We start from the raw sequence: 17,614 nt of genomic DNA on the forward strand, positions 1-17,614 counted from the left end.
CAGGGAATGGTTTTCACACCCAGGGCTCTCCCAACTCATTTCTCAATTGCAGGTAGATCCTAATTCCAGCAAGGGCTACTCGTGGCAGAATGATATGCTTCGCTACAAGGACAGAGTCGTAATATCACCAACATCTACACTCAAAAGTCGCCTTTTGGCAGAATTGCACTCATCTCCCATTGCAGGACATTTGGGCTTTCAGAAGACGTATGCTCGCACCAGAAGATCATTCTTTTGGACAGGCATGAAAAAGGACGTCCTTACTTTCGTAGCCGAATGTGATGTCTGTCAACGCCACAAAGGGGAAACCGTCAACACACCAGGCACCTTACAACCATTGCCCATTCCGGCCTCAATTTGGACGGAGGTTTCTATGGATTTCATTACAGGTCTTCCAAAGTCAGGGAACAAGTCAATCATCATGGTGGTTGTGGACCGACTGTCGAAGTATGCTCATTTCTGCGCCCTACCCCACCCGTTTACACCAACTTTGTTGCCCAAACTTTCATGGATCAGATCTTCAAATTACATGGCATGCCCACTTCTATAGTGTCCGACCGCGACCCGATCTTCACCAGCAATTTTTGGCAGGAACTCTTCAGAATACAAGGCACTCAACTCAAACTCAGTACTTCATATCATCCACAAACAGATGGTCAAACCGAAGCCGTCAACAAATGTCTAGAAACCTACCTTAGGTGTTTCACTTCAGAAAAGCAACACCTTCGGGCACAGTGGTTACCTCTGGCTGAATGGTGGTATAACACCAACTATCATGCCACCACCAAAATGACTCCCTATGAAGCAGTCTATGGTCAACTTCCGCCTTCCCCTACTTCTTATCTCAAGGGATGCTCCAAAGTACAAGCAGTGGATCAACTCCTACAACACCACGCAACCATGCTCGCCCATCTTCGCGAGAATCTTCATCAAGCTCAAAACCGCATGAAGCAACAGGCCGACCAACATCGCTCAGAGCGCCAATTTCAAGAAGGGGATCAGGTCTTTTTGAGGCTGCAACCATATAAGCAAACATCACTCAAAGATAAGGGTTGTCAAAAGCTCTCTCCAAAATTCTACGGACCATACCAAGTACTTCAACGCATTGGAGAAGTGGCTTACAAGTTGGCTTTGCCACCTACGACAAAAATCCATCCAGTTTTCCATGTATCGTGCCTCAAGAAAGTGATTGGGAACAATTGCCGAGTTCAAACCAGTCTACCTGAATTAGACGAAGAAGGGTCAATCTGGCTTCAACCCGAACAGGTTCTAGACACACGAGACAAGCACCTGCGCGGCCGCATGATTAAGGAGGTCCTCGTCAAATGGAAAGACACCTCTCCGGAAGATGCAACTTGGGAACCAACCACTATTCTTCAGCAGTTTCCGCAGCTTCAGCCTTGAGGACAAGGCTAGTCTTAAGGGGGAGGGCATGTTAGGGTCCCACCCTAACCCCCTTATTTATGTCACGGGATCACGTCATAGTCAAGAGTCAATAAAGCCCATATTAATATTTGTAAGTGGTTAACCCGCAATTAATGACGGGACCACAGTTAGTTGCAAATGGGCGGTAGTATTAGATAGATGGTATTAATAAAACCCACAGTATTGGCCCGTGGTATTGCATGTATGAGTCATATATAAAGGATAGAGACTCCCTGCGAGGAGTATCGTGTCTTGTTTTTGTAATCGAGCTCTGCTCTATTGGAGGTTGCCCCCTCGAAGAGGCCTGTGAACATTTCTCTCTGAATAATAAAATCATTGCTATTCTGTGTTCTGGGTATCTTTTCTTCGCATATTCTGTGTTCTGGGTATCTTTTCTTCGCATATTTTGTGTTCTGGGTATCTTTTCTTCGCATATTCTGTGTTTGGGTATTACTTGCAGGTTAAGAGCATAACAATTATGACCGAAACAGAATAGTTTTACAGAAATTATAGCCAAAACATCTCTAGATGCAATTTGTAGAAGGGAGTCTCCATCACCTGAATCTTGGGATCTTTAAATCTGTTGCCCATTTCATTGATGAAGATAAAGGGGCAGTACCATTCACCAATGCTCTTTGCATTGAATCAATTTGCCTCTGGAATTATCTGGATTTGTTGATATAGATTTTTGGGTTCCAAAATTCTTGGATTAATGTGTTTAGTAAAGGTACAGATGCATGTAACCTTGTCTTCCTCTTCGGAGCAACTTAACACCAATCCTTTATCCATGCCTCCAGCTTGAACATAGTAGTGATTAGAGGAGATTGGTTGGCCCACAACAGGAAATAAATACACTCGTGTCTCATCTTCACTGTCCATGATTTATAAGCATCTATCTTGAAGGAAAAAGACAAATTTCGCACCCGTCTCCTTCCCAGCCAGTTTGTCTTCTCTTCTTCTTCATCTCCCTGAAAGATTAAATATGTAGAGTGAGGACCTGTGTCTATTGGGCTTGCTTGTAGGTCGCCAGTGAAATTGTTGCATACATGACTATGAGTATGAAGATGAAATGCTAATTGAATAACAAGTATATCTTTAAAAAATCAGGACACTCTAGAGAGGATTGGATTGTATTCTCGGAATGGTTGAAATCAAACCAATAGAGCAAAATTTGCCTAATAGTCCATGGGCTTCTGAGACTTGTGCATAATAGTTGCACAACACCCTCTTTCTCTTGAGCCTCAAACGCCTCCCTTCGACTGTCTGTTCAATTTTGGGTTCAAATACCCCTTTATGACATGAACCTTTACAATGGAGATGATAGCCTATGCCACACACAAACCTTTTCACATAGAAAACTTTAGACTATGACACCTAGTGACTCATATGCCACAATTTACCAACAAACCTCCAAAATGAAATAGTTAGATAAGAAAACACTTTGATTCCTAGACTATAGGGCCCTAACAGAGGTGAAATTGTAGGGTCTGAAGCTCGCATTTTAGATCTAGGGGTTTGGGCCACAGTCGCAGGCACAACACAGAATGGATCCGACCGCAGTCGCTCGCACAAAAGCTCATCTGTGTGACTGGAGCCTTCTAGTCGCACATACAACTCTCCATCCATGTGATTGGGAGTTAGGGTTTATGTAATCCCGATCTGACCCCAATCACTAGCATGTCAAGCTTAAGGGAGTGACTGGGTACCTATAGTTCCTCACATAACTCCTTCGTGCGATCGGGACCTAAAAGATGAAATCTCAGTCTTCTAAAGATTTCGCTCAGTGACCGCAGGGTTTGACAATTGACTGTAGACAGTGACAATTCATTACAATCTTCAAAATCATATTTTTGAGCATAAGATTTGTTGGGTTCATTTATGGATGTTGTAGTTGTTTTTGCTGGTTAGTTGCATAGATGAAGATATGGATCATTGTACTCTCTTTTGTTGAATCATTTTATGACAATCTAAGAAGAAGAATTTGCAAGGGTTTTCCCCATAGTTGGTTTTGCCCTAGTCTTCGACCAGTCCTGGTGCCTCTATGTGTGAATGATTTTCTTCCATTGTTCCTTTATGTTCCGTTGCATTGATGATGATGATATTGTTCTTTCTACATAGTTGCATATGATAATGAATAATGATGTAAATCTGAATAATGCAATGATATTATGGGGTGAACTTAACGTGTTAATGAAGAAATGCAATTATCAAAGCAAAGAAAAATATACCCCTAAGAAAATTTAACAGGGTGCACTGACTTTGACTGGGCATATCTCTCAAACCATGAGGGCCCACGAAATGCTCCACATATCAACGAAATCCACATGATGAATATAATCCAATGGCGAGGGTCTTCAAGACAAATACAATGATCTACATCATCAAAATATTCAACAAGTGCGATGTATGAATATCATCCAGGGAGTCCAAATCCTAGAGTTGGGGTCTTACCAATGCATCATCTCACCCAAGACAACTAGCATACAAAGGACATCACTGTCGAAATCTTGCACCTACTGCACCCATTTTGACATCAATGATAACATACTCAACAACTCTTCCAGTCACTAAGGAGCATGCCTCAATGCTTCCGATGTTGTTGCACGGTAACATGTGGTGCTTATTAGTCAATGTTGTCAAGCTACTTTTGTGTTGTGTTGTTACTTGTTCAAGGAAATTATCAGTATTAGTCACCCATCTACAATCCTTGTTCAATTTTTTGTGTCAGCCATCCCTGTGTCAGTTATACTTCATGACTTCATTTGCTCACATCATCTCTTGGTTTGTTCCATGTCAATTGATGAGGGATACATTAAGACCCTCCTTTGACATATCATCTCCTGTCGACTTCAGCTCATTAACTAGGAGCTTAATCTAGGAACTACTAGCATCTTGGAGCTTGTAGACCTAAGTGGTAGGCTTCCTTGTGATCAACAGTGGGTTACCTCATTGACTTCTGATCGATCTAGCCCACAAGTGTTCGATGTAAGCTCATTTATTCACACTCAGTGGATTGTACTAGGTACCTTTGTGTCCATTTTTATCATTGGTGGGTCCCCTCGTGTCTATTAACAATATACCTAAATGACTGACAATCAGATGATTTCTACCATGGTCCACATCAATACATCTATTCGCATACTGTAGATTCGTACCATCGAGGTTGTGTAGAAGACCTTGGGTTAGGGACATTTCACTCTTATATGGAACCCTTCCCAAGCTGCATTGACATTATGTATCATTTGATGTACTTTGAGGGCTACTTGGGGAAATTCTCTTATATGTGTCCATAGTCCTACTGATGTATACTATGCCATAGATCCACATTGTATTTCCTAGTAGTTATGATCTTTTGGTTTGTCACATTGATCCACTATGTATTCCTCATGGCCATTACCTAGCATTTCATGTCATGGATCCACAATGTATAGTTGGTGGCCATGTTCAATTTCTCTTTATGACTGAGCATGGGTATGCCTAACTCAGGGATGATATCAGCATGGTTGAGACTTCAGTATCTAAGTTGCTTTGCTTCAACTCTTTAGTCCTAGAATATCTATTGACGCATCCCCTGATGATGGACTCACTTGGTTGTCTGAAACGTTGGGTTCACTAAAACTCTATAACAGGTCATTCCTCCTATCTAAAAACCTTCCTTCCATTTTGAGCTCTATGTTTTTCATAATGCATTTCACCCATCAATTTCTTTTATGACCTCATGCATTAGGGGGCATTTGTTATAACCATATTTGCCACTCCACTATAGTGAGAAATATACCTCAATTGCTGGCTAGAATGCATCCCCTTTCACCCTTGATTTTACTTATATGGGTCTTCTTCTCAGGCCCCTAGGTGTCCAAATACATTCTCCTAAAGGATAGAATGAACCTATACGATATGACCCTATCAAGAGGAAAGGGGCTAGATCGATAAAGATTCGGTTTCACTTAAATCGAATGAAATCTAGATCTAGATCCAATTAGTCAGAATTATAGAGAATGTTTTGCTACATTTTTGTGTGCCTAGAGATTATCCTTGATCTAGGAAGTGGCCAAGATTGGAAGTTGAGGAGGAGTGCTCATACGCTGATGGTATATCATATTCATTTTGACATGTTAATGAAAATTTGATGCCTTTCCCATCCTATCGATTTCTCTTGTCTGATTCATGTTATACATTAGATTTTGTTTATGTTCATGCGAATGGGTTTTGTAGAGTATTTGTATAAATTTGTTGTTTGCATGTGTGTAGTTTTTCAACATTAGAAAGCAAGAAGTGAACACTTTAGGTGGATTGGATCTTTTAAGCTGGCAATACCTAATAACAACCACTTCAGTTAGAAGGTACACTCTATTTCCACACTTTGTAGTTTCCATGTATGCATGCATATAGGATTGCTATGACTGATATTCTTCACACACAATCTGATGGATTTTAGGAAAAAAGTCGTCGAGCAACAACTCCTTGTATTAGATCTAGTTTTGGTACAACAATCATCACTATATGTCATCCTAGTCACCCATGCTAAAAATAGTCTTACTAAACATATAGAATGCTAAATATAGGTGATGATCCTAAATGGTAGGGAAGGCCTAGTAGTGAATTAAAAGTGGTGAAATTTGCCCCTAATAATGCATGGAAGAAGGTCGAATGATGGCCTAAGTGAGGTCTGTTAGGATATTCCGACACATAGGATATAGTTAAGTTCAACTTGGTCTAGTATAGAGTTAGGTTAGAGTTAGGTAAAGTGTGTTTCTTTACCGTTGTACATTTTGTAACTTACAATCCGACGGTCACGATATGTAGTGATCCGACGATTCACTCTCACCTCGGTATTACCGACACTTGATCCGTGGCTTGACACCCGATTGGTCCATGAGTTCTATTTAAAGCGCATGGAGGGTCATTGTTCGGGTAATCCGTGCATGAGAGAAGCTTATGTAAATTTTCATTCTTTGATTAATAAATTGCCTGTAGTACCCACGTTGGGACAGGCCGTGGACTGTTTCCCTCCTTGCACTCTGAGGGTTTTAACCACGTCAAAAATACTGGTGTATTGATTTGAGATCTGGTTGTGAGCGGTGTCCTTTTGGTATTCTTTCTGTGGAACTTACCCTGTAAATTCCTACATGGTATCAGAGCTATTTGAGGGCCGCGTCCGTTGGTGATCCAAATCTGAAGCCGGTAGAACTGCATGCGGCTGTCGTTTCCTAGATCTGCTGTTTCTGACTGCTTTCGAGCCGAGAGGACTGCTCTGTTGCGTTCGGAGCATCTGTTCCAGTGAGGAACCCCTTTCGTTTCACGCGAAAAGGTTTCCGGTAGCCCTAGCTGCGTCATTTTTCAGATCGGGAGGTATACAGTGTTTTTTTTGCAGTTTACTGTTATTTTCTCTCTGCTTATTTCGGTCTCAGTTTATTTAGCCTTTTTTTTAACCGGATCTATACCTTTCATTTCTGCGTATGCTCTTTGCCCTGCGACTCTGTGCGATCTGGGCAAATCAGAAACAGAAAGGAATGATTTTTCTCATGCGTATGCTCTTTTCCCTGCACCTTAGTGTGATCTCGGAAAATCAGAAACATTGAGAAAAATATTTAGATTTTCGGCTAAAGCTAACTTTGAGATTTTTTTTTTAAATTTCTAGTTTTTTTGGCTAAAGCTAACTTCGAGCCGTAAGGTTCGTTTTTCTTTGCATATTCGTGTTGGGTTTTGTGTTTTGTGTTTTGTAGGGAAAAAGAGCTTTCTCAAGGCAAGCACGCAAACCAAGGCACCCCCCCCTCTCCCCCCCCCCCCTCTCTCTCTCTCTCTCTCTCTCAAATTTTTTGTATAGATCAATTGGTTCAAAGCTATTTTAAGAGAGTAGAGGTCTTGGGTTCAAGTCTCCATTTTGTGGGGGCGGATTTTTTCATTCCCGCACATTCGCGCACTTTGCCGGCAACGTCAACAATTTTTTTTCAAAAAGCCATAACTTCTTCATCCGGAAGCCTTTTTCAGAGCCGTTTTTTTTAAAACCGCCTATTTTTTCGAGATCTATCCATTGGAACACTTACTTTCAGCATCTTCAGCTTCAGTTTTTTTTAAAATGGAAAGTCCATGCCAAGTCATTCTTGACAGCACTAACTACTTCCAATGGGTAGCCTACATGAGAGATTTACTTAGAAGTAAAGGTCTCTACAGAATAGCCACAGACCAAGAGAAGAAACCAAAAGATGAAGACAAGGCGGCAAAATGGGAAAATAGACAAGATCAAGCACGTGGTTTGATAGGGATGTCTGTTTCTCCTGATCTTAGATTCCACATTGCAGAACTTGAGACTCCTCATGAAGCATTAGAAAAACTTGCTAAAGTTTTTGGAATTAAAAATGAAATTAGAGCCCATCAACTTGAAAATGAGCTGCTTACTTTGGATCCTAATAATTTTTCTTGCATTGAAGATTTCTTGTCCAAATTCAAGACCCTTAGATATCTCTTGGAAGGTGTTAAAGTTAAGAAAGAAGATGGTAACCTTATTTATTCCATCCTTACTAAGTTGGGACCAGCCTACTCTGTATTTGTTTCCACTTTCCATTCTACAAGGGAAGCTTTCATTTGTCAAGGACAAGAATACAAGGCCCCTTCCTTTGACTCCTTTTGTGATTCCTTAATAAGAGAACAAGAAAAACTCTTACACCTTGGTCTTCTTAATCTTGGAAACTCTTCCACGAAAGCGTTAGCCGCCCAGCAGCAACCAAATTCAAAGAATCCTAAGAAGTCATATCCTCAAAAGAATGGTCCTAAACCATCTCAGCCTCAAAATGAAAGATCATTTCAGCAAAATGATAAGACCAATAAAAACAAATGGAAGAAGACTGATAGACATTGTAACTTTTGTAATCGAGATGGCCACTTAGAATCTAAATGCTTTAAGAAGATGGAAGCCTTGGAAGCCGCAATGAAGAAACATAACATCCATGTGGAGCCTACTTCAACTTCAACTTCCGGAATGGCACTTTCTGCATGTCATTATCAATCATCTCAGTCTGGTTATGCATTAAATGTATCTTCTTCTTCTTCTCATTCTCATGAGTGGCTCATTGATTCTGGAGCCTCTTGTCACATGGCCAAAAACCAAGCCATGTTTTCTTCTTTAAATGATTGTAACACCAAAAATATATATATTGGTGATGATAGATCTCTTAATGTTGTAGGGACTGGAACTGTTCATCTAGACAATGGTCAGTTTAATGATGTATTATGTGTTCCAACCTTATCCTGCAACCTTCTATCTGTCTATCAGATAACTCATTCAGGTGAAGGTAAAATTGTTGAATTTTCACCTCATGATGTTGTAATCAAGGATCTAAAAGATCCTAAACAGATTCTAGCTACTGGTCTTGCTGATGATTCCAAAAGGTTGTATAAGTTTCACAACTTTGGGTCATCCAATCTTCCCTCAGTATTTGTTGCTCATAATGATGAAGTGAGCAAACTTTGGCATGAGCGATTTGGTCACTTAAACTATCGCTCCCTTCAGCATCTATGTAAAGAAAATATGGTGACAGGTCTTCCTATGGTATCTTGCAGAGATGGTGTTTGTTCCGGATGTGTACTCGGAAAACATCATCGGGACAGTTTTGACAAACGTGCCTCTTGGCACGCCTCAGCCCCTTTACAGCTTGTGCACAGTGATTTATGTGGTCCTCTTCCTGTTGCTTCATTCTCTGGCTGCAAGTACTTCTTAACTTTCATTGATGATTTCTCCAGACGCACTTGGGTATACTTCTTAAAACTCAAGAGCGAAGTATTTAACACTTTTTTGGCCTTCAAAGCCTTTGTTGAAAAACAATCTGGACATCAAATTCTTAAGCTAAGAACTGATAATGGTGGAGAATATGTTAAAAACACATTCATCAACTTTTGCACCGAAAATGGAATTCAAATGCAACATACTGTTCCATACACTCCACAACAAAATGGTGTAGCTGAAAGGAAAAATCGCACCTTAAAGGAAATGGCTAATTGTATGCTGCAATCTAAAGGACTCAGTCTTAGTTTTTGGGCCGAAGCAATTAATTGTGCAAATTATATAATCAATCGCACTCCTACTAAGGTTCTAGAGAATATCACTCCAGAAGAAGCTTGGAGTTCCATTAAACCAGATGTAAGTCACTTTCGTGTGTTTGGAAGTGAAGCATGGGCCCATATTCCAGATGAAAAGCATAAAGCTTTAGAACCTAAGAGTGAGAAATGTACTTTTGTTGGATATTCTGAAGATGTAAAAGGTTATAGACTTATTCCATTTAAGTCCAAAAATGTTATCATTAGAAGAGATGTAAAATTTGATGAAAATAAATCGGCCTGCGAGCCTAGTCCGGCGGATGTGCCACCTCTTCCTATCTCTTCTACTTTTGAAAACATTTCTTCTTCAGATGATGAAAGCGAGGATGATAATCCTCCCCCACCTTCTCAGGATCCTCAACTTCCAAGATGGGTCCGTGCTACTCGGGATGCAGCAGGTGATCTTGCCGGTGATCCTACAGATCAGCGACGTACACGTTCTCAGTTTGAAAGAGCCTCTTCTTTACTGGCTCAAGCTCCAGTAAATCATGATCCTGACACTTTTGCAGAAGCTTCAGGCCATCCACATTGGGAAGCAGCTATGAATGAAGAATATCATTCATTGATGACAAATGATACATGGGATCTTGTTCCTCTACCAAAGGGACGCAAACTTGTTAGATGTAAATGGGTTTACAGAACCAAGTATGGACCAGATGGGAAAGTTGATAAACATAAAGCTCGTCTCGTTGCTAAGGGCTTTTCACAGGTTGAAGGCATTGACTACACTGAAACCTTCTCCCCTGTTGCCAAAATGAACTCTATCCGCCTTGTTCTTTCCCTTGCTGCCTCTTTAAAATGGGAAGTCCATCAGATGGATGTTAAATCTGCCTTCTTGCATGGGGACTTGCAGGAAGAAATCTATATGGAACAACCCATTGGCTTCATACAAACAGACTCCAGCCTTGTTTGTCGACTTAAGAAATCCCTTTATGGCCTCAAGCAAGCTCCTCGGGCTTGGTATGCCAAAATGGATAGCTTTCTTTTAGAATCTGGCTTTTCTAGGTGTCATTCTGACAATACTGTCTACACCAAGAAAGTGGGCAACTCTCTTATCATCCTTGTTCTTTATGTTGATGATCTTATTCTTACTGGTAGTGATCCCAACCTTATAAACCATGTGAAGTCAAGCCTTAAAAAGAAATTTGAAATGACAGACTTAGGACACTTACACTATTTTCTCGGTCTTCAAGTCTTGCAATCCCAAGAGGGTATTTTCCTTTCCCAGTCCAAGTATGCTTGTGATATTCTTCGTCATTTTCACATGGAAGACTGTAAGCCAGCCCCTTCTCCCTTTCAGTCTGGAGTCAAACTTTCAGTCTCTTGTACTTCTCCTGAAGTTGATGCTACCTTATACCGTCAACTTGTCGGAAAACTCTTGTATTTAACCCATACTCGTCCTGATCTTTCCTTTGCTGTTGGCCTTGTTGCTCGTTTTATGCAAAACCCCTGTGAAAGTCATTGGAAAGCAGCTAAAAGAATACTTCGTTATGTTCGAGGTACAGTACAGTTTGGGATTCATTACAGTGCCAAAGCAGCTCCTCTGTTAGTTGGTTTCACTGATTCTGATTGGGCTGGTGACCCTGATGATCGGAAGTCTACTGCCGGTTATGTCTTCACTCTTGGTTCAGGACCTATTACATGGGCTTGTAAGAAACAGGCTGCCATTTCTCTTTCGTCAGCAGAAGCAGAGTATCGTGGTGCCGTGGAAGCTAGTAAGGAAGCCTTGTGGCTTCGTCAGATCCTATCAGAGTTTGGCTTTGAGCAGCAGCATCCAACCACACTTTGGTGTGATAATCAAAGTGCCATTCAGCTATGCAAAGATCCAGTCCAGCATCAGCGCAGCAAACACATTGAACTACACATGCACTTCATCAGAAAGCTCATTCATGACCATGTTCTTGAAGTGCAATATTGTCCAACAGATGATCAGGTTGCAGACATCTTCACAAAGGCTCTCACAGAGGCGAAGTTCACTAAACTTCGATATATGCTTGGAGTTCAGGAAGTTGTCACTAAGGGGGGATAGGCTCTAGTGCCTCCTTCCTTCTCCTATTGTGTCATATTTGTAAATCCTTCAATCCTATCCCAAGTTGTTCTTAAGGGGGGATGTTAGGATATTCCGACACATAGGATATAGTTAAGTTCAACTTGGTCTAGTATAGAGTTAGGTTAGAGTTAGGTAAAGTGTGTTTCTTTACCGTTGTACATTTTGTAACTTACAATCCGACGGTCACGATATGTAGTGATCCGACGATTCACTCTCACCTCGGTATTACCGACACTTGATCCGTGGCTTGACACCCGATTGGTCCATGAGTTCTATTTAAAGCGCATGGAGGGTCATTGTTCGGGTAATCCGTGCATGAGAGAAGCTTATGTAAATTTTCATTCTTTGATTAATAAATTGCCTGTAGTACCCACGTTGGGACAGGCCGTGGACTGTTTCCCTCCTTGCACTCTGAGGGTTTTAACCACGTCAAAAATACTGGTGTATTGATTTGAGATCTGGTTGTGAGCGGTGTCCTTTTGGTATTCTTTCTGTGGAACTTACCCTGTAAATTCCTACAAGGTCTAGATGAACTCCTAAGTGCAATGTACACCAATAATATACTGTAACTTTGACTCTCGGGTTTTAGTTTCTTATGTATATATGTTATATGGGTTAATGAACTAGTATGGATTTGTGCCAAAGTGACAGTGTATGTATGTTTTAGGTTGGAGAGCTTGTGAGATATTAAGCTGAAGAGCCTGTATGTTGAGAGGTCGACGAGCCTAGCATTTTACATTGTAATGACACTCATATATATATATATATATATATATATATATATATATATATCTTTTCAGACCAAGTCGAACAACAGAGCATGGGAACCTACGACTCTATGAGAGGGGAAGGGGGCTAAGGGTTTAAGGAAAAAGGGGCCAAGCCAAGGAATATGATAATGTATTCATAAGTCCTAAGTCATAATACATATATTAGTTCTAAAGTTCCTAAGGGGTCGGAAGGTGTGTATATGTGTACCACTTGTCAAGAGAGAGACATGTATATTTAAGGTATGAGATTAGTGGAAAAGACATTCATTCTAATCATTGTGCTTTGTGATTGTTGCTCTAGATGTGGGATGTGAGCTAGTAAGGCATTGCAACTCTTTTTCTCTATGAAACATGTGACTCCTAGGTGGATTTAGGTGAAAAATTCTCCTTGGGTTGCTTTGGGGGAGGCTATATCCCTAGAGGAAGAATTGTCTGGGATAGGTTTCCCTTGTTGTGAAGCCTAGACCTTGAGACTCCATGAGAGTAATTGAAGCTCCTAGAACCACAACTTTGAGACTTTGTATTTGGCCTATTTTGGAGCCTTGGAAGGGAAGTGGGACAACCCAAGGGATTGTAATGCAGAGAAGGGGGTACACTTCCTCGGGCTGTGTAGGGTAGGGGGGATGAGAGTTTGTTGGTTGGAGTTGCTACTAGAGTTTGGTACCTTGGCCTAGTCCAATCTTAGTTCTAACAGTGAGACCTTGGTGGCCTAGAGAGAGTCCCTTTTTCATGGTAAAGTCATAGCCCCACATGGAGGTGATCTATTATTGAGAGAGTTTAAACAATAATGTTTATCGTTGGGTGGAACATTTGAGGTTTGCAACTAGTTGGTGTTTTTGTTTAAGATAAGTGCTCAATAATATGCTCTTCTAAAGTGCATAATGTGTATTTATATCTGCTTAATTATTTTATGATGTGCATGTTTGTAATTATGAATGGTTTAACGAGGTATTCATTGTGTTAGGATTGCATAAGTGTATCAAATGCAAAATATAGTTCAAAATGGTATTGGAGCCCTATTTGGGCATAATTACTCATGGTATTAGAAAATTACTTAGCCAAGTTTAAATAATTTTGAAAATATAATACTTACATCATTAGAATTATAGTATTGTGGCCCAAAGGTGGGGTTTCAACACATTACAATTTGTTACGTAGGGGACTAAAGGGGTTCATAATATGTGCATAAGGATCACATCCTCAAGTGCCATAATTTTGACCACTACTTCAAGGTATCCCCATATATACTTTAAAATTAGTAGGGATGTAACCCTCATTAACAGCACGAAACTCTTGATTCCTACCATTTGTCCTAAGGTTCTTGTGCGACTTGGAATTTAGTATGCTTTAATGATAACACATGATTAGGATTGGGTTCATAATATGAACACAAGGTATTCCCATCCCAATGTTATACGGTTGACCCTACCTTCATGTTCTCCCATTGCTATCTTAAGGTGTTGAGTGAAGCTTATGGGGAGATAACCTTGATTGATAATTCCATGGCAAGTCTTAAGGAGAAGATGGATTGGGTTTGGCTCTTGTAATATGTTCAATGGAGACCTCAACCTCTAGTGACAATGGTTTGTCTTTAATTTCCAAGTATCTTTATGACCACCTCATTGGGGGGGGAGGAACCTCTATTAGTGTTGTGAAACTCCCTGTTCCTCATTATCAATACCAAACCTGTTGGGAAAATATTCAATATAGCCTGGACTAACAATTATGAAGCTTAATCCTGATGTAAAAAAGAACATAATAATATAAACCTTAGTTATAATATCTTGTAAATGTGGGGATGACACTAAACTACTATGTAATTGTAGATGATTTCTTTATAAGTAAAGTTTGAAGGAGGTCAAAGTTAATTACATCAAGAGAAACAATGTGCTCTTACAACTAGGAGTGGGAGAGATTTTTCTTAATAATATAACACTCGATGCAATATGAATTAAAAAACATTTAATACATCTAAAGCTCGATGCAAAACAACAAAACATATTTAGTAGATCTAAAACTTCCATTTCAATAATGTTGTATTTCCTATAAATACTAGACTTATCAACAATAAAAGCAACTGCTTTGCAAAGTTAGAAATTGAGAGTGTCAAAATTGACACATGATTCATGAGAATATTAACTATATATTAAATATGCACATACATTGGAAATTACAATGTCACAACTTATGTTTTATGATTTAATCACCTGTGCTTGAAGAGAGACCTTAGATTGAGAAAAAAATACTCACCTCTTCATAGTTTTTGTCCAAAATAACGCACAAACCACTCTTGACTTCATTCTTTAGTATTCAATCACACGTCTTAGGGCACATCCATTGTCGAAAACTCATATAATGCATATGATATGCCACCTTATAGAGCACAAGGGAAGCTCATAGACATGTGTGACTTCATAGCCTGAAAAACCAGCGAGAACCCATAGAAACATAAGAAAAAATATATGGAAGGGGAGCCAAAACTTGTGAGCTCAAAGACTAGAGAAATAATGAAGAAAATGGATAGAAGACGAGGGAGATCTAATGCTCTAAACAGGATTGGAAAACACAAGCGTTACTCACCACATTAATGAAACTTCGTTAAACGAGAGCCGTCGATAAGAGCCGATCGAATGGGTCCAAAGAAAAGTCATTATCGGGAATCAATCCGAGGCAAGGCATCCGGGTCAATCCCATCCGTCCAATAAACCCTGTCCAACAACCAGGAGCCGTCGATGAGCCACAGCGAGAACGTCCCTGACAGCACGAGTATCTAAATAGCCTGTGCTTCTCTCTCATCTACCAGCAAGATCTCATCGTGTTTCTCAATTCCATCCCTGCGATCGCTGATTTTAGCAATCTTGCGATTGAATTCAGTTCCTGCAATCAGAAGCGAATTTATTTTCCGCTGTGAAAATCGAGCTGTTGTGTCGTGTAATTTCACAATAATCAATGGCTTCCGCCGAAGTTGCTGCAGAGCCGGTCGCTGCCGAGCCCGCGAAGAATGAAGATCCCAAACCTGCAGAAGAGAAGCCTGCCAAGGCATCGAAGGAAAAGAAGGCGAAAACTCCGAAGGAGAAGAAGCCAAAGTCCGCCAAGGGTTCGAAACCCCCGCCTGCACACCCCCCTTATTTCCAGGTACTTCGCAACACGCCTTTGATTTATCGAATAGTTTGGCTTTTAAACCGTCTTTTCTACGGATTTACAGTTTTGTTCGATGCTTTATTTGCAGATGGTTACTGAAGCAATTACGGCCCTGAAGGAGCGTGGGGGGTCCAGCACTTACGCAATTGCCAAATTTATTGGCGATAAGTACAAATCTGATCTGCCTCCCACATTTAAGAAGAAGCTCAATGTGCAGCTCCGGAATTTGTCGAGTTCTGGCAAGATAACCAAAGTGAAGGGCTCTTACAAGCTCGCCGAGAAAGAAAAGAAGCTTGACGCTCCCAAGCCCAAGCCGGAGAAGAAGAAGCCAGCCGCCAAGAAACCTAAAGCACCTGTGGCTAAAGCTCCCGCAAAGCCCCCTTCTAAGCCCGCGGCTTCAAAGAAGCCAGAGAAGCCCGCTGCTCCAAAGAAGGCGGCAAAGCCCGCAGCTCCAAAGGCAAAGCCCGCGGCCGCCAAGGCCAAGAAACCAGCAGCGGCCGCTAAGCCGGCTGCCCCAAAGAGGTCTTCTGCAAGAACGGCGGCGAAGCCGGCAGCTCCCAAGGCTGTGAAGAAGCCCACGCCTAAGAAAGCAGGCGGTGCTGCAAAGAAAGCTAAGAAATGAGAACTTGTTTAGGGCCTTTTCTACCAAAATCAGATGTACAATATTATTATTACCGCCACTATCATCTTTAATGTCTGTTTTTGGTCAAGGGTTTTATATTTTAACCTCTCTCCCAAATTCTGGTTGTGCTCCGTCACTCTTCTACGAAGTTGAAATCTTGGAAAGAAAACAGCAAATAATCCATGAGTGGACATGTTTGCTTGCTCTGGACTGTAAAAATATTCTCTTTGCTTTGAATGCATGCGGAAGGTTTGAGATTTGTACGTTTTGATGATATCCCTGTTAAATCTGGTTTCATTATATGGTCCGTTTGAGGTTTTCATTTCATTAAACAAAATATTTACGTGAAGCCGAGAGATTGATTCTGGAAATGGAAGAGCTTCATTTTGTGAAAGAAAATATTTAAAGGAAGCCGAGAAATTGATTCTGGAAATGGTAGAGTGCTGTAAAAAATTAATGGAGTGATTAATTAGCTATACCTGTAAAAATGTCGCAGGTTTGAAATTTGCACGTTGTGATCTCCGATTCAAGATCCATACTGAATTTTACAATATGAGGAGAAATTTTCTTGAACATGAATGAAAGGATTGGTCTGCTGTACCTCTGAGGTACATGGAACATAAAAAGATCATTATGATAATCGTTTGTCTATTTATTTATTTATTTATTTTTTGAATATTTGGGCAATTTATATGGGTTTTCATTATTTTAATATGCCTATTTTAAACACTTACTGCTCAATTACTTTTTAATAATATGATTTTTCAATCATTAGGCATGGCATAGGCGTACTACTTACTCAAAATTCATTTTGAATGGGATTTTCTTGTAATGAGCTCAATTTCCCATGATGGGAAAATGAGTTACATATTTCAAATCTATAAAGCGGATTCCATATCTAATATATTTTTTATTCCCGATTTATTTGGAGGGTGATTTTTTATTTTATTTTTGATTAAAGTTTAATCATATTAAATGGTTACTTAAATTTGCTCACATCCCTGGTAATTAGGGAACTTTGATGCGAACTTTTAGATTTTTGGGATATTTCAACATGATTTTGGACAAGGGTGAAGGCAAAGATAGAATGCTTAGTATTTATTTATACGTTGGCGTTATATGTTTTTAATACAATGTTGCTCTTTTTGTAAAGTGTAATGTTCCCATCTAGTATTTATTTATACATTGGCCATGTATGTTTTTAATACAATGTTGCTCTTTTTGTAAAGGTTATTGTTCTCTTCTTTTGTGATGATTGTTGTTATTTATGGATAAGGTATCCATGTTCTTTTTGTAAAGGGTGTTACTTTTTCATAAGGTATCAATGCTCTTTTTATAAATGGTGGTGTAGTTCCCTTCTTTTTGTGAACGGTATTGTTATTTATGGTTAAGGTATCCAAATTGTTTGAGCACAACCATAGGGTAAATACAACCACTAATGTTTAGTGAAGTTGAGCTCATCATTTACGAATCTTTCGAATGATTTTAACTTTTAACACTTGCTTACCATTC

General features: G+C 40.1%; 1 protein-coding gene across 1 annotated transcript; it reads left to right on the forward strand.

Annotated features, from left to right (window-relative positions):
- Nucleotides 1-15,138: 15,138 nt before the first annotated feature.
- Nucleotides 15,139-16,376, forward strand: LOC149163192 (uncharacterized). The gene is made up of 2 exons (XM_089437560.1): nucleotides 15,139-15,474; nucleotides 15,569-16,376. Exons 1-2 carry the CDS (start codon nucleotides 15,289-15,291, stop codon nucleotides 16,100-16,102), a joined length of 720 nt encoding a protein of 239 aa, XP_089293686.1. The 5' UTR covers nucleotides 15,139-15,288; the 3' UTR covers nucleotides 16,103-16,376.
- Nucleotides 16,377-17,614: the final 1,238 nt, after the last annotated feature.

Source organism: Pinus tabuliformis, chromosome 5_2 (assembly GCF_031772625.1).
Source record: "Pinus tabuliformis cultivar Carrire ecotype Pingquan chromosome 5_2, CPIR1, whole genome shotgun sequence".
Taxonomy (NCBI): domain Eukaryota; kingdom Viridiplantae; phylum Streptophyta; class Pinopsida; order Pinales; family Pinaceae; genus Pinus; species Pinus tabuliformis.